The sequence below is a fragment of the Oncorhynchus gorbuscha genome, unplaced genomic scaffold, assembly GCF_021184085.1.
Source record: "Oncorhynchus gorbuscha isolate QuinsamMale2020 ecotype Even-year unplaced genomic scaffold, OgorEven_v1.0 Un_scaffold_6:::fragment_8:::debris, whole genome shotgun sequence".
In the NCBI taxonomy this organism is placed as follows: Eukaryota; Metazoa; Chordata; class Actinopteri; order Salmoniformes; family Salmonidae; genus Oncorhynchus; species Oncorhynchus gorbuscha.
In genome coordinates, this window is record NW_025745437.1 from 49949 (window position 1) to 70847 (window position 20899).

Here is a 20899-nt window from a genome sequence, read left to right on the forward strand (position 1 = left end):
GTAACTAGTAGTACCAAGAGCAACACGTGACTGGTAACTAGTAGTACCAAGAGCAACACGTGACTGGTAACTACTAGTACCAAGAGCAACACGTGACTGGTAACTACTAGTACCAAGAGCAACACGTGACTGGTAACTACTAGTACCAAGAGCAACACGTGACTGGTAACTAGTAGTACCAAGAGCAACACGTGACTGGTAACTAGTAGTACCAAGAGCAACTAGTAGCAACACGCGGCGGATAACGGTTAACTAGTACCTTGGCTACCCTAATCTCAGAATCCAGAACCAAATATTGCGTGTGCTACCTAGCTAGCTACTCAAATCCACATGTATTTAAACAATGTGTGATGATAGACATTGTTTCCCCCTATAAGTGTTTGTGGATGTTTGAAGGTAAAACCTGATATCTGATATGTGGTTGTTTTTATCTTCCTTTTAAATTGAATGCAGTGAAAGTAAATCACGCTGGATAAGAGACTAAAATGTCATTTATGTTATGTTATTCAGGTTCTCCAAGGCCTTGACTACCTTCACACCAAGTGTGAGATCATCCACACTGACATCAAGCCAGAGAACATCCTGCTGACGGTGAATGAGCCTTATGTGAGGAGGCTGGCAGCAGAGGCTACAGAGTGGCAGAAAGCAGGGGCTCCCCCTCCCTCAGGGTCCGCAGGTAGGGGCTATACACCCTACTTCCAGTTTATTGGGAGGCCCTGCTTTTTCTGGGTTTGGGCACAAGGTTATTATTGGTTTGTATTCTTACTTGTCTCTGTCTCTTTTCAGTCAGCACAGCACCAGCTCCAAAAGCAGTAAGTTGTCTCTGCTTGAGATTTGTTTGTCGTTACTAAACCCCTGTTGTTGTTACTAAACCCCTGTTGTTGTTACTAAACCCCTGTTGTTACTAAACCCCTGTTGTTACTAAACCCCTGTTGTTACTAAACCCCTGTTGTTACTAAACCCCTGTTGTTACTAAACCCCTGTTGTTACTAAACCCCTGTTGTTGTTACTAAACCCCTGTTGTTGTTACTAAACCCCTGTTGTTACTAAACCCCTGTTGTTACTAAACCCCTGTTGTTACTAAACCCCTGTTGTTACTAAACCCCTGTTGTTACTAAACCCCTGTTGTTACTAAACCCCTGTTGTTGTTGTTGTTGTTACTAAACCCCTGTTGTTACTAAACCCCTGTTGTTACTAAACCCCTGTTGTTACTAAACCCCTGTTGTTACTAAACCCCTGTTGTTACTAAACCCCTGTTGTTACTAAACCCCTGTTGTTACTAAACCCCTAAACCCCTGTTGTTACTAAACCCCTGTTGTTACTACTAAACCCCTGTTGTTACTAAACCCCTGTTGTTACTAAACCCCTGTTGTTACTAAACCCCTGTTGTTACTAAACCCCTGTTGTTACTAAACCCCTGTTGTTACTAAACCCCTGTTGTTACTAAACCCCTGTTGTTACTAAACCCCTGTTGTTACTAAACCCCTGTTGTTACTAAACCCCTGTTGTTACTAAACCCCTGTTGTTACTAAACCCCTGTTGTTACTAAACCCCTGTTGTTACTAAACCCCTGTTGTTACTAAACCCCTGTTGTTACTAAACCCCTGTTGTTACTAAACCCCTGTTGTTGTTACTAAACCCCTGTTGTTGTTACTAAACCCCTGTTGTTGTTACTAAACCCCTGTTGTTGTTACTAAACCCCTGTTGTTGTTACTAAACCCCTGTTGTTACTAAACCCCTGTTGTTACTAAACCCCTGTTGTTACTAAACCCCTGTTGTTACTAAACCCCTGTTGTTACTAAACCCCTGTTGTTGTTGTTACTAAACCCCTGTTGTTACTAAACCCCTGTTGTTACTAAACCCCTGTTGTTACTAAACCCCTGTTGTTACTAAACCCCTGTTGTTACTAAACCCCTGTTGTTGTTGTTACTAAACCCCTGTTGTTGTTGTTACTAAACCCCTGTTGTTGTTGTTACTAAACCCCTGTTGTTGTTGTTACTAAACCCCTGTTGTTGTTGTTACTAAACCCCTGTTGTTGTTGTTGTTACTAAACCCCTGTTGTTGTTGTTGTTACTGAACCCCTGTTGTTGTTGTTACTGAACCCCTGTTGTTACTGAAACCCCTGTCGTTGTTACTGAACCCCTGTTGTTGTCACTAAACCCATGTTGTTGTTACTAAACCCCTGTTGTTGTTGTTACTGAACCCCTGTTGTTGTTACTGGACCCCTGTTGTTGTTACTGGACCCCTGTTGTGTCTGGCTCACTGTTTGTCTTCCTCTTTTCCAGGTGGCCAAAATGTCCAAGAACAAGAAGAAGAAGTTGAAGAAGAAGCAGAAGCGTCAGGCGGAGCTGTTGGAGAAGTGCATTCTGGATCTGGAGGAGATGGAGAAGGCTCCGGGGAGGGGAGATGAGGAGGATGAAGATGAAGAGGACCCAGAGTCTCCAGTCTCTTCCAAACAGCAGCGGACATATTGTGCTCCTCTCAGACAGGTTTCCTTACAGGAGACATCCAGCCAAGACACAACCGGTGAGTGTCTGGAATTCAACTCTTTACAAATGTATTGTCTCTCAAGGGGAAGTTGGTTTAGATTAGTCTTTTTCAATCATGGGCCTGGAGATCCACACTGGGTTCTACAGGCTTTTTGCTCAGCACTGATGCACCTGACTCAACTAATCTACTAATTATCAAGCCCAGCTGGGACAAAAACCTGCACACCCAGTGGGTCTCCAAGACCAGGATGAAAAACAGCACAGAATCAGACTAATTAGAAGGGAACTAGTAGTCCAGCCTCCACTAAATCTAATGATGTGTTCTTTTCTTGTTTACCCAGCGTACATTGCGGGTGCGGAAGTTACGCGGATCGTACCAGAAAGCATAATAACTGAGGTAGAGGTGAACTTTAACGGCCTTCGTCCTGAGGAAGAGGAAGATGAAACAGAGGAGAGGAAGGCACAGTGGAAGGAGGAAGATCAACACAACGGTAACACAGACCCAGCAGAAGATCACGGTCTTCTACAGGAGTCCATATTATCAAACCCACAGGAGTCCATATTATCAAACCCACAGGAGTCCATATTATCAAACCCACAGGAGTCCATATTATCAAACCCACAGGACTCCAAAAAGGTGTCAAATGGTCAGGAGTCTCCACCTCCTCAACCTGTGTGTAACGGCCTGGTGTCCCCAGAAACAGAGGAACCTAAGACCCCAGAGAGTGAGGGGAGTGGAGCTCTACCCAGGAAGGTGACTGAGATAAGGAGAGAAGCATCTGAGATGGAGTCAACAAGCTTCAGGGTCCGGGAGGAGGAGGAGGAACAGGAGAAGAAGAATCAGGAGGAAGTCACGGAGGAGGCGCAGGATAGGAGTTGGGAGGAGGAGGAGCAGAACAGGAGTCATGAGGAGGAGGAGGCCACAGAGATGCTGGATAACATCCAGGAGAGTCTAAAGGATGGTGAGTAGACCATCTTGTTGTGAACATTACGCTGCTATGCGGGGTGGAGCACGTTTGTTCCTAAGCTGAAAAAAATGTAGGAGCACAATGAAAAAATATGATGTAACAATGGTTTCTTTGTCGTAACTGTAAGAACGACGTTCATGAATCTCCATGGCACCCAAGGGCTGCTCTACGTTGCAGGGCTGCTCTACGATGCAACAGTTATCATCTGGGTGATCATTTTTCTAGGCGCACTGGTGCTCCTAAATAAAAATGTCAGGTCGCACAGTAAAATGGTCTCACTTTCAAAACCCTGCCTTGTGGTGGAGCTGTGTCTCCATGGCTCTATGTTTATCTCTATTCAACCAGAAGGTTAGTTATGATTGAACAAAGTGATCGCCTCATCTGACTTTTAAGTACAGTAGTTTGTGTTTGTCCTTTATTTTACTGTCAGGTCAGTGTTGTCTTCCTCTCCGCCTTCCCCTTCCTCTCTCTCTCTCCCTCCACCTTCCCCTTCCTCTCTCTCTCTCTCTCTCTCTCCCTCCACCTTCCCCTTCCTCTCTCTCTCTCTCTCCCTCCACCTTCCCCTTCCTCTCTCTCTCTCCCTCCACCTTTCCCTTCCTCTCTCTCTCTCCCTCCACCTTTCCCTTCCTCTCTCTCTCTCCCTCCACCTTTCCCTTCCTCTCTCTCTCTCCCTCCACCTTCCCCTTCCTCTCTCTCTCTCTCCCTCCACCTTCCCCTTCCTCTCTCTCTCTCTCTCCCTCCACCTTCCCCTTCCTCTCTCTCTCTCTCTCTCTCTCCCCTCCACCTTCCTCTCTCTCTCTCTCTCTCTCTCTCCCCTCCACCTTCCCCTTCCTCTCTCTCTCTCTCTCTCTCTCTCTCCCTCCACCTTCCCCTTCCTCTCTCTCTCTCTCTCTCTCTCTCTCCCTCCACCTTCCCCTTCCTCTCTCTCTCTCTCCCTCCACCTTCCCCTTCCTCTCTCTCTCTCTCTCTCCCTCCACCTTTCCCTTCCTCTCTCTCTCCCTCCACCTTTCCCTTCCTCTCTCTCTCTCCCTCCGCCTTTCCCTTCCTCTCTCTCTCCCCTCCGCCTTTCTCTTGCTCTCTCTCTCTCTCCCTCCGCCTTTCCCTTGCTCTCTCTCTCTCCCTCGCGCTCTCTTGGGATGCAGCCAAACTAGCAGCAGGAAACCTCCTGGTCAACCCCCTGGAGCCACTTAATGCAGGCAGACTGAAGGTCAAGATAGCAGACCTGGGGAACGCCTGCTGGGTGGTGAGTATCTGTGCAGATGACCCAAGGGATTTCCTGCTTAAGTCTACCAGGTATCGATGTTGCCTGCCTGCTTAGTTGAGCTTGCCTGGTGCAATGGAAAATGGGCACCCTCCAGATAGACTCACTGAAATGCTCACTCTTAGTCAACGGGACTACTAACTACTGTTTCTACTCAGATCAGGGTCTACTTGTCTCTCTCTATTTGAACTGATCTGAGTAGAAACCGTAGTTCGTAGTCCCGTTGACCTTTGTGTCTCCTCCGCAGCACAAGCACTTTACAGAAGACATCCAGACGAGACAGTACCGTTCTCTAGAGGTGCTCATTGGCTCTGGCTACAACACACCAGCTGACATATGGAGTACAGCCTGCATGGTAAGACGGGACAACACCCACTTACACACTTTACATGCATACACACTGAACAAAAATATAAACGCAACATGTAAAGTGTTGGTCCCATGTTTCATGAGCGGAAGTAAAAGAACACAGAAATGTTCCATACCCACAAAAAAATGTATTTCTCTCAAATGTTGTGCATAAATTTGTTTACATCCCTGTTAGTGAGCATTTCTCCTTTGCAATAGATAATACATCCACCTGACAGGTGTGGCATATCAAGAAGCTGATTAAACAGCATGATCATTACACAGATGCAACTTGTGCTGGGGACAATAAAAGTTCACTCTAACATGTGCAGTTTTGTCACATGACAGTGCCACAGATGTCTCAAGTTTTAAGGGAGTGTGCAATTGGCATACTGACTGCAGGAATGTCCACCAGAGATGTTGCCAGAAAATGTCATGTTAATTTCTCTACCATAAACTGCCTCCGACGTCGTTGTAGAGAATTTGGCAGTACGTCTAACCGGCCTCACAACCACAGACCACGTGTAACCACGCCAGCCCAGGACCCCCGGCTTCTTCACCTGTGGGATCGTCTGAAGGAGTATTTCTGTCTGTAATAAACCCCTTGTGTGTGGAAAAACTCTGATTAGCTGGGCCAGGCTCCCCAGTGGGTGGACCTATGCCCTCTGTCGTGGCGTTTTCTGTCATTAAATGTGAATAATGTATATTATCAAATCAATTCTCTGTGTATTCTGAATTTCAAAGAATCACAGAATAGTAATTAACTAGGAAGTTGGGGCACCACAGAAAAATGTTTATAGTTTCAATTTCTTTGACTAACTTCAGATATTTTGTTATCTTGTCGATTAGTCTTCTGTTTATGTATCATGACCTCATCAGTCTCATTACTGAACGTCTCAAACCCTTGGATATTTGCACGAACCCTGACATGGATCATGAATCAGCAATATACAAATTGGCTTGATTATTTACTAACTAACTTAGTTAGGTCGTCTTAGATGGATCACAAAGTTAAGGACTAGAGTTCACTAACTTAGGGATATTAAAGGATATTTGACTTTACGGGAAGAGGAACGTCTGTACAGGAAGTAGATGATATTTAGAATGGCTGACTGTCTTTCTCCCTACAGTATAGTGTCTGTTTCCTGTCTGTGTTTTGTTGCTATTTATGTTTATAGTTTGTTTACTTGTCTCTGCAGGCTTTTGAGCTGGCTACTGGGGACTACTTGTTTGAGCCCCATTCCGGGGAAGATTACTCCAGGGATGAAGGTAGTGATACGTACTCTGCTGCTTGATTTGGATCTACTTAGGCTGGTCTTTTCCTGTTTTAGTGTTTCGATGGTTGTCTCTACGCTGTAGCAGTCTGTTTTTAATGTATGTTAAATGTAGAGCTATATTTTATATTTTCATTTGAAAATTTTCATTTGAAAATGGCAGATATGTACATATGTTGGAAATTGCTTCAGCTGCCTAATATGCAAGGAAGAGCCATTTTGGATTTGTGATATTAACCATTGGCCTACTGTGAAAAGCTTTACCAAAATATGAATGTGTTGTCATTTAATCTCCATCACCTAGGGTTTTAGTTGGTCCTAATTATGAATTAATGATTTAAAAATCAACTGACGCTTTTTGCAGTAGGTGGTGTGTATTCGATGGTACGATACTGTGCAATGCGTTTGGTGGTACACTATTGTATGATTTTAATAGTAGTCCACATGACAATATAAACACCACGGTTTGTGTAAGTCCTTTAAGTGATATTAGTTGAATAGCCATTTGGGCTCTCAAACCCTGTTCCTGGAGAGTTATGGTCCTGTAGGTTCTCACTCCAACCCTGTTCCTGGAGAGTTATGGTCCTGTAGGTTCTCACTCCAAACCTGTTCCTGGAGAGCTACCGTCCTGTAGCTTCTCTCTCCAACCCTGTTCCTGGAGAGCTACCGTCCTATAGGTTCTCAGGAGAGTGTAACTCCAGGAACAGGGTTGGAGTGAACCTACAGGAGGGTAGCTCTCCAGGAACAGGGTTTGGTGTGAACCTACAGGAGGGTAGCTCTCCAGGAACAGGGTTGGAGTGAACCTACAGGAGGGTAGCTCTCCAGGAACAGGCTTGGAGAGTCCTGGTTTAGCATACGTCAGCTAGCCTGGTCCTATACAGTGCCTTGCGAAAGTATTCGGCCCCCTTGAACTTTGCGACCTTTTGCCACATTTCAGGCTTCAAACATAAAGATATAAAACTGTATTTTTTTGTGAAGAATCAACAACAAGTGGGACACAATCATGAAGTGGAACGACATTTATTGGATATTTCAAGCATTTTTAACAAATCAAAAACGGAAAAATTGGGAGTGCAAAATTATTCAGCCCCTTTACTTTCAGTGCAGCAAACTCTCTCCAGAAGTTCAGTGAGGATCTCTGAATGATCCAATGTTGACCTAAATGACTAATGATGATAAATACAATCTACCTGTGTGTAATCAAGTCTCCGTATAAATGCACCTGCACTGTGATAGTCTCGGAGGTCCGTTAAAAGCGCAGAGAGCATCATGAAGAACAAGGAACACACCAGGCAGGTCCGAGATACTGTTGTGAAGAAGTTTAAAGCCGGATTTGGATACAAAAAGATTTCCCAAGCTTTAAACATCCAAAGGAGCACTGTGCAATATTGAAATGGAAGGAGTATCAGACCACTGCAAATCTACCAAGACCTGGCCGTCCCTCTAATGTTTCAGCTCATACAAGGAGAAGACTGATCAGAGATGCAGCCAAGAGGCCCGTGATTACTCTGGATGAACTGCAGAGATCTACAGCTGAGGTGGGAGACTCTGTCCATAGGACAACAATCAGTCGTATATTGCACAAATCTGGCCTTTATGGAAGAGTGGCAAGAAGAAAGCCATTTCTTAAAGATATCCATAAAAAGTGTCGTTTAAAGTTTGCCACAAGCCACCTGGGAGACACACCAAACATAATATAATAAATAATATAATAATAATAATATAATAATAAATAATATAAAAATATAATATATGCCATTTAGCAGACGCTTTTATCCAAAGCGACTTACAGTCATGTGTGCATACATTCTACGTATGGGTGGTCCCGGGGATCGAACCCACTACCCTGGCGTTACAAGCGCCATGCTCTACCAACTGAGCTACAGAAGGACCACATGTGGAAGAAAGTGCTCTGGTCAGATGAAACCAAAATTGAACTTTTTGGCAACAATGCAAAATGTTATGTTTGGCGTAAAAGCAACACAGCTCAACACCCTGAACACACCAACCCCACTGTCAAACATGGTGGTGGCAGCATCATGGTTTGGGCCTGCTTTTCTTCAGCAGGGACAGGGAAGATGGTTAAAATTGATGGGAAGATGGATGGAGCCAAATACAGGACCATTCTGGAAGAAAACCTGCAAAATACCTGAGACTGGGACGGAGATTTGTCTTCCAACAAGACAATGATCCAAAACATAAAGCAAAATCTACAATGGAATGGTTCAAAAATAAACATATCCAGGTGTTAGAATGGCCAAGTCAAAGTCCAGACCTGAATCCAATCAAGCATCTGTAGAAAGAACTGAAAACTGCTGTTCACAAATGCTCTCCATCCAACCTCACTGAGCTCGAGCTGTTTTGCAAGGAGGAATGGGGAAAAAAAATTCAGTCTCTCGATGTGCAAAACTGATAGACATACCCCAAGCGACTTACAGCTGTAATCGCATCAAAAGTTGGCGCTACAAAGTATTAACTTAAGGGGGCTGAATAATTTTGCACGCCCAATTTTTCAGTTTTTGATTTGTTAAAAAAGTTTGAAATATCCAATAAATGTTGTTCCACTTCACGATTGTGTCCCACTTGTTGTTGATTCTTCACAAAAAAATACAGTTTTATATCTTTATGTTTGAAGCCTGAAATGTGGCAAAAGGTCGCAAAGTTCAAGGGGGCACTGTACATTGTGCTTTTAGCCAACTATTCCATCATTGTCATGCCATATATTTCCAGAAGAGTTGGCAGCAGCAGTTATAGTCCGTCTTTAAAGGGACAGTTTCCCAGATAATTTAAACCTCGTCTTGGACTAAAAACCACGTTCAGTGGAGATCTTCCATTGAAAGCGCTTTTTAGTCCAAGAAAACCTGTTTGGTGTTTATTGGACATTATTGTTATGAGTAAATCTTTGATCGTGATGTTGGGTACCTACTTGCATTCCTGTGTCTATTTCCACTATAACAAATTGGAGCCATATTTCTGAAGATGGTGCCCACATATCCCCACCCCTTTTCCTACTCATCCCTCATTCACCTCATCCCTACTCATCCCTCATTCACCTCATCCCTACGTTACTCTTCAGCTGTTCTCCACCTCCTTTACCTAACTGTACCCTGCTTTGCTCACATCTGCATGTGCAGGAACCTTTTTCAGGTTTGCAGTGGCTTGATTGTTTCAGTGTCGTGTTGTTGGCTGAGAAAAGCCCTGGGCTACGCTACATCTAACTGGCACGCCTTGGCTTGTGCAGCCTTATAAGGAGGAATGTCATTTCAGTTTACTCTATGATGTCTTCAGCTTCTGCTATCAGCTACAGCTATCTATCTCCTGCTCACACCTTGCATCTAAACACTTCCTTATAGATTGGCTGTGTGTGTGTGTACTGCCGTGATGGAGTTTCTAACAGCTAACCCCAATGAATGATTTCATTGCCATTCTCCATCTTACTGGCGTGTCTTATGTGAAACGGAAACCAAGTATCTTGCTCCAGATGTGTTTGTGCCGTCTTGCCCAACTCCTTTGGTCATTGTCACAAGGCTTCAGTTTACTGATACAGAGGCTTTCTGCACTTAAAAACCTCTTTTCAAACCACTGCAGTTGTTTATGTTGGCAAAGAGACTGTGGGCTTTTCTCTGTAGAGTTAGAATCATTCTAGTGTTTTGTCGTACATGTGCGTCATTTCATGCCATTACGCCATCATCTTTATCCATTTGTCTTAATATGCTGCCACTTGGCTTTGTTCTGCTTCTTCACCATCCCCTCTATTTCCCTGTATCCCCTGCTTTGTCTCCCTCTCTTTCTGCTCTCTCCTTGTTCCCTGTTCTATCCCTCTCTCTCTCTCTCTCTCTCTCTGTGATCTGCCCGGGGCCTCCAGACCACCTAGCTCTGATTATTGAGCTGTTGGGGAAAGTTCCCCGCCACTATGCACTGAGTGGGAAATTCTCACAGGAATACTTCACCAGAAGAGGTATGCTACTGTGTGTCTGTGGCCTGCCCTGGGGGACGTGGGAGGGGTGTGGGAAGAGTAGGGAGGTAACGCAGACAAGGTCCTCTGACCGCAACAGAAGTCCCACCATCCCAATTGCTAACATTCCAATGTCCGATTGGTACAAACTATACTAGGGATTGTTTGAAGTTCAATTCAAATCTCCTGACCATCCGATCTAAGCCACTATGGCACCAATGTTGAAGAACATTTGCTAATCAACTTGATTGGAGGTAAACCAACACACTCCTCGCCTCTCGTCATGAGCTGCCCAGCCGTTACCGAGAACCACGTACTGGATTTTTAACAGGGTCATTTAGCATTAGGTGAAAAAATGTCAATTTCTTGCCCCAACCTAACATACAGCTCAGTATGTCGGTGTTGGATGAGGAGACGACAGCGTCCATAAATTGATCATTGGACTTGTCACCTTTTTTGCACTAAAATATGTTTGTAAGGCCAACAGCTACTCAATAGAGCAAGCTACAGTAAGACCAGGTAGATAGATAGATTTCAAACAGGACAAACACAGCAGTTAGCTATGCTACATTGCATCGACCAAAGAATAACCAAGACTACAACTCGCACCATAGCCAATTTTTTTTAATTTAAGAAACTGTAAGCTAGCTATGTTGAACTGCATATAGAAAATGGTTGAACCCCATACGCACATGTAAATCAAATCAAATCAAGTGTTATTTGTCACATACACATGGTTAGCAGATGTTAATGCGAGTGTAGCGAAATGCTTGTGCTTCTAGTTCCGACAATGCAGTAATAACCAACAAGTAATCTAACTAACAATTCCTAAACTACTGTCTTATAGACACAAGTGTAAGGGGATAAAGAATATGTACATAAGGATATATGAATGAGTGATGGTACAGAGCAGCATAGCTTCAGTTCAGTTGTGCACTGCAAGTGTGCAAATGCATGCTAGCAACTTACCAGACTGACAGCAGCTCTGTTTCAAACATGTAGAATAAATTCTGTCATTCTGATAAAGTGTCAAGTTACTTTTCAGTGTGTGCCCAGAAAATCTGAATGTAAAAAGTAGTCTGGGTGTGATGGTGCTGCACAGGTAAAACATCAGAATCATTGCCTGCTTGAGTACGTTTGCATACAGTGTTAATTTGATTATGGCAGTAGGCAAATTATGCATCTTGCTGGAACGGAGGCGAGACCAGCTCTGACTCTCAAGGGACGAGGTTATTGCCCTCATCTGTAAGGTGCATGCCATTCCTATTGTACTGCCCAGGAACACACTGCTGGATGGTAGAGGCCTATTGTACTGCCCAGGAAGACACTGCTGGATGGTAGAGGCCTATTGTACTGCCCAGGAACACACTGCTGGATGGTAGAGGCCTATTGTACTGCCCAGGAACACACTGCTGGATGGTAGGGGCCTATTGTACTGCCCAGGAACACACTGCTGGATGGTAGGGGGCCTATTGTACTGCCCAGGAACACACTGCTGGATGGTAGGGGGCCTATTGTACTGCCCAGGGGGGCTGGGGGTGTAGTGTGGGCATACGCCTGTCACATAGAAATGCAAACACCCAGCTGGTTGACAGAGCCGGGCCATCTCTATGGGTTTGTTGATGGCCTCCTCTCACTGGGCCATCTCTATGGGATTGTTGATGGCCTCCTCCCACTGGGCCATCTCTATGGGCTTGTTGATGGCCTCCTCCCACTGGGCCATCTCTATGGGTTTGTTGATGGCCGCCTCCCACTGGGTTTGGACCAAAAATCAACTTCCATGGAAGAGATTCTCTTTAAAACACACCACTTCGATCCAGCTAGTTCGGAGAATGTAACTTAGCAGGTTAGGAGAATTAGGATAAGGTTATGAAAAAGGATTAGGCTTAGCGAAAATGCTCTCCTTACCTGCTACGAAAAGTCATTTGTATCGAAGTGGCGTGTTTTTAGGGAATATCCCGTCCGTGCACTTCTACGCCAAGGCCAGTCCGGACCGCACCAAAACGAAGTCCAAAAGATGCCGGTGTAGGTCCCCGTAATACGAAATAACCATCAACAAGCAAATAACTTGAGGGAGCAGTGTCACCAAACATCACCAATTGCCAAATATTGAGGCTGCTTATTTTAATGCTTAGGCTATGCACTAAAGCAAATATCTGACACATTGGGCATGTGTTAGGGCCTACATATCAAGAATTTGGTGCAAAAGCAATTGACAGTATCCTACAATTATCAAAACAGAACTCTATTTTACCTTTCTTTTACCTTTATTTAACTAGACAAGTCAGTTAAGAACAAATTCTTACTTTCAATGACTGCCTAGGAACAGTGGGTTAACTGCCTGTTCAGGGGCAGAACGACAGATGTGTACCTTGTTGGCTGGGGGATTTGAACTTGCAACTTTTTGGTTACTAGTCCAACGCTCTAACCACTAGGCTACCCATAAAATGGATGTCAATATCATTTAAATATATAGGCCAATGCAAGCTACTGTATTTTAATGTAGTCATCACGGTTTTCATTTGAAGCATATATTTTTTACCCTTTGCTTGTTTATAACAATTGCTAAGACAATCCAGACGTTCCCAGGCTCTATAGACCTCTGTATGAGGGACTGTAATCTTAACAGACCACCACTTGATGTAATGTTGGGCACCTACTGACCAATGTTGTTTTATGGAAATATATGTTTCTCAATGACATTGCTAAATAAAGGTTTAACGAACTAGTCAGGCACCACGTTAATACAATACAAAACGGCTCACACAATCAAACATGATGGTCTTGTAAGTCTAAAGCAAAGCTTGCTTTCATTTAATAGTAAACAAGCTTGAAAATGTAGTGGGATGGGATCACATTGTATTTTATTGGTCACATACATGTGATTAGCAGATGCTATTGCGGGTGTCGCTAAATGCTTGATTAGTGTGGTGTGTGTGAAGGATCCAATACTTTAACCTCTATGTGGTACAAATGACATTGTTGTGGGAGCACCTCCTCTAAGAGGTCACTGACCATCTCGAATCCCACCGTACCTTCTCCGCTGTGCAATCTGGTTTCCGAGCCGGTCACGGGTGCACCTCAGCCACACTCAAGGTACTAAACGATATCATAACCGCCATCGATAAAAGACAGTACTGTGCAGCCGTCTTCATCGACCTTGCCAAGGCTTTCGACTCTGTCAATCACCATATTCTTATCGGCAGACTCAGTAGCCTCGGTTTTTCGGATGACTGCCTTGCCTGGTTCACCAATTACTTTGCAGACAGAGTTCAGTGTGTCAAATCGGAGGGCATGCTGTCCGGTCCTCTGGCAGTCTCTATGGGGGTGCCACAGGGTTCAATTCTCGGGCCGACTCTTTTCTCTGTATATATCAATGATGTTGCTCTTGCTGCGGGCGATTCCCTGATCCACCTCTACGCAGACGACACCATTCTATATACTTTCGGCCCGTCATTGGACACTGTGCTATCTAACCTCCAAACGAGCTTCAATGCCATACAACACTCCTTCCGTGGCCTCCAACTGCTCTTAAACGCTAGTAAAACCAAATGCATGCTTTTAAACCAATCGCTGCCTGCACCCGCATGCCCGACTAGCATCACCACCCTGGATGGTTCCGACCTTGAATATGTGGACATTTATAAGTACCTAGGTGTCTGGCTAGACTGCAAACTCTCCTTCCAGAATCATATCAAACATCTCCAATCGAAAATCAAATCAAGAGTCTGCTTTCTATTCCGCAACAAAGCCTCCTTCACTCACGCCGCCAAGCTTACCCTAGTAAAACTGACTATCCCACCGATCCTCGATTCGGCGACGTCATCTACAAAATTGCTTCCAACACTCTACTCAGCAAACTGGATGCAGTTTATCACAGTGTCATCCGTTTTGTCACTAAAGCACCTTATACCACCCACCACTGCGACTTGTATGCTCTAGTCGGCTGGCCCTCGCTACATATTCGTCGCCAGACCCACTGGCACCAGGTCATCTACAAGTCCATGCTAGGTAAAGCTCCGCCTTATCTCAGTTCACTGGTCACGATGGCAACACCCACCCGTAGCACGCGCTCCAGCAGGTGTATCTCACTGATCATCCCCAAAGCCAACACCTCATTTGGCCGCCTTTCGTTCCAGTACTCTGCTGCCTGTGACTGGAACGAATTGCAAAAATCGCTGAAGTTGGAGACTTTTATCTCCCTCACCAACTTCAAACATCAGCTATCTGAGCAGCTAACCGATCGCTGCAGCTGTACATAGTCTATTGGTAAATAGCCCACCCATTTTCACCTACCTCATCCCCACACTGTTTTTATTTATTTACTTTTCTGCTCTTTTGCACACCAATATCTCTACCTGTACATGACCATCTGATCATTTATCACCCCAGTGTTAATCTGCAAAATTGTAATTATTCACCTACCTCCCCATGACTCAAAACCACCAGATATTTGCAATAAAAATGAATTATCAAAAATAAAAATGTTAGTTCCAAAAAACATTTAAAATACACTTTTTTTTTTAAATAACTAAATATGTAACAACTTACAGGCACCCTCTGTCTAAAGTACACTGCTGGCAGGGCGCCATGGCAACTACCTAATTGAATTCAAAATGTTGTGCCTCAACCGATGGTGGGCACAACACAACCTCCGATTATGTGGAATGTGGTCTAAACTGCATCATATGCAAATAGGCTAAATAATTATGGAGTTTACCATTTTTTTTTATAGCTAATTGTCATTAAATGATGATACCTTTTTTTTAAATGTTTTTTTATATATATTTTTATCTCCTGAATGTTTTGGCATTAGGGTCCAAAAAGTGACTTTCTAACCACTTCTTTCATAGGCAAACATGTTTAAATCAAAAAGTAATTGAATTTAAACTGATTGACCCCTGTACTTCGTTTTCAGTGGGTTTAAAAGGGATTGTACACCACAAAAGTAATGGTGGGTTCTTCTAAGTGCTGTCGGACTGACCCTCTCTCAACCCCCCCCTCACCCCTCCACCCAGGGTGGGCCTGTGACTGGAACACTGTCTGATGAATATGTTGTTGGTGTCGTCCACCCCCCCCTCCCCTCCTCCCCCTCTCTCTTTTCTTACTCTTATTTTGTCAGACCATATTGCATTGATCATTGAGCTGCTGGGGCAAGTCCCACGCAAACTCATAACGGCTGGGAAATATTCCAAGGATTTTTTCACCAAGAAAGGTAATGTTTTTTTTAAATGAAGACCTGTCCACCCCATTGTTGTAAATGTCAACATTGGTGTGTGTTCATAGTGATGTTGAATGTTTTTCTAATGTTCCTCTATGCTCAATAGTATTCTGTTAAATCACAATCACAGGTTTACTGCTGAATGACGGTCTTAAATGTTATGTGTAGCAAGAGAATAAAGAATGTTTTAATGAGTGTGTGTGTGTGTGTGTGTGTGTGTGTGTGTGTGTGTGTGTGTGTGTGTGTGTGTGTGTGTCATGGTGGGGAGTTTTGTCATTGTGATTGTTATGTTATTGTTATGTCCCCCTGTCATGGTGGTGTGATGAGAAACCCCGTCTGACTGACCTATCTAACCCTGCTCTCTTTCTGAGACTGACTGTGCTGTCTCTGTGTCTAACCCTGCTCTCTTTCTGAGACTGACTGTGCTGTCTCTGTGTCTAACCCTGCTCTCTTTCTGAGACTGACTGTGCTGTCTCTGTGTCTAACCCTGCTCTCTTTCTGAGACTGACTGTGCTGTCTCTGTGTCTAACCCTGCTCTCTTTCTGAGACTGACTGTGCTGTCTCTGTGTCTAACCCTGCTCTCTTTCTGAGACTGACTTCTGTGTCTAACCCTGCTCTCTTTCTGAGACTGACTTCTGTGTCTAACCCTGCTCTCTTTCTGAGACTGACTTCTGTGTCTAACCCTGCTCTCTTTCTGAGACTGACTTCTGTGTCTAACCCTGCTCTCTTTCTGAGACTGACTTCTGTGTCTAACCCTGCTCTCTTTCCTAGGTGACCTGAAGCACATCACCAAGCTGAAGCCATGGGGGTTACTAGAGGTGCTGCAGGATAAGTATGAGTGGCCCAAAGAGGAGACTGATTGTTTCGCTGACTTCCTCCTCCCCATGCTGGAGCTGGTACCAGAGAAGAGGGCCACGGCCGCGGACTGCCTGCGCCACCCCTGGATCGCCCCCCAGTGACAGCCTCCAGTACTGCAAATCAAAATACCCCGATGCCTGTTCAGTAGGCAAACATTGTGGAATGTTGCAGATAACTGTCATGACTAGAGGTGACATGATTCCCCTTTCTACTTGTCATAGAGGCATTAATGTTCTACATTAAGAGACTTCTATCAGAACATTCCAGAACGTTTTGTTCTGCTGAATGCACCCCCTTGGCCTGGATTGGCCTCTCCAATGGAGCCTTCCAACCACTGCAATGTAAAACCATGTGGCCATCTTCAGGAGGAAGTAAAGTTACTGAACCTTCAGATGTATGGCGTTGAACAGAGATACGATCGTCTGTCAAATAGAATAGGGAATTGGGTCCACTTTATTCATTCAGTTTCTATCTTCAATGTCACGTTTTTTACATTTTTTTGTCATTTAGCAGATACGCTTATCCAGAGCGACTAAGTGTCTGCTAAATGAGTGAAAAGTAAAAATGAGCTTTTCATTTTCCTAAATACACCCCTGGATGTATTCCCTCTAGTGGTCGTCTCTGGTCACTGCGATGCAAATTAAACCCCTCACAGGAGACTTGTTGCAACAGAGCACTTTCCAATTCAACCATATCTGAGATGACTTATTTATTTCCGTTTTAGTTTTCTTACATTGTGTTCTTATTATCATCAAGGAGCGTCTATCGTTTGTATTTGTTTCTTTCCTTTGTACTGGTTGTGTTTTAAATAAGCCTGTAGGCAACGTTGGTTTATGGTCATTTTGGCGGTCCAGAATTATGTGCTCCGTACACTACTCACTTGTATGAGGACTTGTCTTTGTAATTGTTGTTTTTGTGACTGTCTCACCACCATCTTGTTTCGTTTTATACCGGCACAAGACCTGGGAAAGATCAATGAACTTCGCTTCACTCAGATCAATGAACTTCCCTTCACTCAGATCAATGAACTTCCCTTCACTCAGATCAATGAACTTCCCTTCACTCAGATCAATGAACTTCCCTTCACTCAGATCAATGAACTTCCCTTCACTCTTGTAATCCTGTTTCTGTTAAATAACTTGATACCACTTGTTTTCTCTCCTCTGATAAAACATAATTGATGTCTGTCTGTGTTCACTTCAACAGTTCTTCTGTGTTGCTCCTTCATCCGTAAGGCATCTTGTTTGTATTTAATTAAGCGTAGTATTAGGAAGTTGAACGGACTCGTAGGTTGCACTCTACTCTCCTTTCTGACTGAACTATTTGTAGGTCTCCACCACACATAAATACAATGGAGGACTGTCTTGCTATTTTTTTTAGATCAGCCAGTTAAACATTTTCAAAATCTGTTATAATACCAACTTTGCATATATTCACTTTGAGCCAATGGGAGACTGGTTTTGTGGGTTTAACTAAATAATATATGTTCATAAGAACACCACCCGAAAGAAGATAAATTGTGGAAAGATATATAAAATTACGTGTGGCTGTGTGTTTGTATGTGTGTATATATATAAATAACTGTACCAAGGAATTTGACTTTCTGTATATTACAGCTGTGTACAGTTTTTAACCAATTGTAGTGTGTGGCTGTAATGGCACCCTTTTCCCTATGTAGGGTGCCATTTAAGGTGGACACTACTATGTCTGGGTAGTACTGTGTCAATAAAGCATATGGAAGAAGTGTGAAAGCTCTTGTGTGAATGTCCGTCAGCTGTTAATGTCTTTTATTTGTCCGTAAGATGTGACCTAATGGGGGGGGGGCACTGCAATGTGATCTAGTGGGGGGCACTGCAATGTGATCTAATGGGGGGGGCACTGCAATGTGATCTAATGGGGGGGTGGCACTGCAATGTGATCTAATGGGGGAGGCACTGCAATGTGATCGAATGGGGGGGCACTGCAATGTGATCTAATGGGGGGGGGTGGCACTGCAATGTGATCTAATGGGGGGGGGCACTGCAATGTGATCGAATGGGGGGGGGGGGCACTGCAATGTGATCTAATGGGGGGCACTGCAATGTGATCTAATGGGGGTGGCATTGCAATGTGATCTAATGGGGGGGAACTGCAATGTGATCTAATGGGGGGCACTGCAATGTGATCTAATGGGGGGCACTGCAATGTGATCTAATGGGGGGCAACGCAATGTGATCTAATGGTCAGGGTTTGGAGATGGGGGGGGCACTGCAATGTGATCTAATGGGGGTGGCACTGCAATGTGATCTAATGGCCAGGGTTTGGAGATGGGGTGGCACTGCAATGTGATCTAATGGTCAGGGTTTGGACATGGGGGCACTGCAATGTGATCTAATGGGGGGGGGGCACTGCAATGTGATCTAATGGTCAGGGTTTGGAGATGGGGGGCACTGCAATGTGATCTAATGGGGGGTGGCACTGCAATGTGATCTAATGGCCAGGGTTTGGAGATGGGGTGGCACTGCAATATGATCTAATGGCCAGGGTTTGGAGATGGGGGGGGGGGGGGCACTGCAATGTGATCTAATGGCCAGGGTTTGGAGATGGGGTGGCACTGCAATATGATCTAATGGCCAGGGTTTGGAGATGGGGGGGGCACTGCAATATGCAAAGCTAATTTTTACACGTCTAAATTATATCCTCGGGTTCCTCTTAATTTCCATACTGTAGGGATGTCCTAAGTAAATGTTTTACACCTTTTCGAGTTATGGGGATTCTACTGGAAGAGAAGGGCATTTATAGTTGTTGTCGGAAGTTTACATACATTTAGGTTGTCGTCATTAAAACTCGATTTTCAAACACTCCACAAATTTCTTGTAAAAACTATCGTTTTGGCAAGTTGGTTAGGACATTACTGTTTAGACAGATTATTTCACTTATAATTCACTGTATCACAAGTCCAGTGGGTCAGAAGTGTACATACACTAAGTTGACTGTGCCTTTAAACAGCTTGGAAAATTACAGAAAATGATGTCATGGCTTTAGAAGCTTCTGATAGGCAAATTGACATAATTTGAGTCAATTGGAGATGTACCTGTGGATGTATTTCAAGGCCTACCTTCAAACGCAGTGCCTCTTTGCTTGACATCATGGGAAAATCTAAAGAAATCAGCCAAGATCTCAGAAAAATTATTATAGACCTCCACAAGTCTGGTTCATCCTTGGGAGCGATTTGCAAATGCCTGAAGGTACCACGTTCATCTGTACAAACAATAGTACGCAAGTATAAACACCATGGGACCACGCAGCCATCATACCGTTCAGGAAGGAGACCCATTCTGTCTCCTAGAGATGAATGTACTTTGGTGTGAATAGTGCCAATAAATCCCAGAACAAAACCAAAGAACCTTGTGAAGATGCTGGAGGAAACGGGTACAAAAGTATCTATATCCACTGCCAAAACAAGTCCTTTATCAACATAACCTGAATTGCCGCTCAGCAAGGAAGAAGCCACTGTTCCAAAACCGCCATAAAAAAAGCCAGACTACGGTTTGCAACTGCACATGGAGACAAAAATTGTACTTTTTGGAGAAATGTCCTCTGGTCTGATGAAACAAAAATAGAACTGTTTGACCATAATGACCATCATTATGTTTGGAGGAAAAAGGGGGAGATTTGCAAGCCCAAGAACACCATCCCAACCGTGAAGCACGGGGATGGCAGCATCATATTGTGGGGGTGCCTTGCTGCAGGAGGGAGTGGTGCACGTCACAAAATAGATGGCATCATGAGGGTGGAAAATTATGTGGATATATTGAAGCAGCATCTCAAGACATCAGTCAGGAAGTTAAGGCTTGGTTGCAAATGGGTCTTCCAAATGGACAATGACCCCAAGCATACTTCTAAAGTTGTGGCAAAATGGCTTAAGGACAACAAAGTCAAGGCATTAGAGTGGCCATCACAAAGCCCTGACCTCAATCCCATAGAAAATTTGTGGGCAGAACTGAAAAAGTGCGAGCAAGGAGGTCTACCAACCTGACACCAGCTCCGTCAGGAGGAATGGGCCAAAATTCACCCAACTTATTGTGGGAAGCTTGTGGAAGGCTACACAAACCGTTTTACCCAAGTTAAACTATTTAAAGGCAATTTACCTAATGCTAATTGAGTGTATGTAAACGTCTGACCCACTGGGAATGTGAAGAAAGAAATACAAGCTGAAATAAATCATTCTCTACTATTATTCTGACATTTCGTATTCTTAAAATAAAGTTGTAATCCGAACTGACAGGGAATTTTTACCAGGATTAAATGTCAGGAATTGTGAAAAACTGAGTTTAAATGTATTTGGCTAAGATGTATGTAAACGTCCGACTTCAACTGTACATCAAGCTCCATTTCGCCCGTCAGGGTTAATCACACATATTTAAAATGTCAATTTAAGACACTATAAAATTGTATACCACCCCACACTGCACTAAAACAAAATGTCTTCATATGATGAATTCAGCCTCTTGTCTAGCTTGATTCTTTGCCCAACTACTGTTGA

General features: G+C 44.0%; 1 protein-coding gene across 2 annotated transcripts in view; it reads left to right on the plus strand.

Annotated features, from left to right (window-relative positions):
* The window catches only part of LOC124019004 (SRSF protein kinase 1-like), a 32822-nt gene extending 14697 nt beyond the window's left edge, over positions 1–18125 (plus strand). Inside the window, exons 7-15 of one of the 2 annotated variants that reach the window (XM_046334347.1) lie at positions 511–676; positions 787–812; positions 2286–2526; positions 2831–3451; positions 4600–4700; positions 4966–5073; positions 6266–6335; positions 15418–15510; positions 16288–18125. In XM_046334347.1, the coding sequence (XP_046190303.1) occupies positions 511–676; positions 787–812; positions 2286–2526; positions 2831–3451; positions 4600–4700; positions 4966–5073; positions 6266–6335; positions 15418–15510; positions 16288–16475 (1614 nt within the window). In that variant the 3' untranslated portion in view covers positions 16476–18125. Of the gene's footprint in view, positions 1–510; positions 677–786; positions 813–2285; positions 2527–2830; positions 3452–4599; positions 4701–4965; positions 5074–6265; positions 6336–10205; positions 13419–15417; positions 15511–16287 lie in introns of those variants that run through there. The other variant, XM_046334348.1, reaches the window with a different exon arrangement.
* The last annotated feature ends 2774 nt before the right edge of the window (positions 18126–20899 follow it).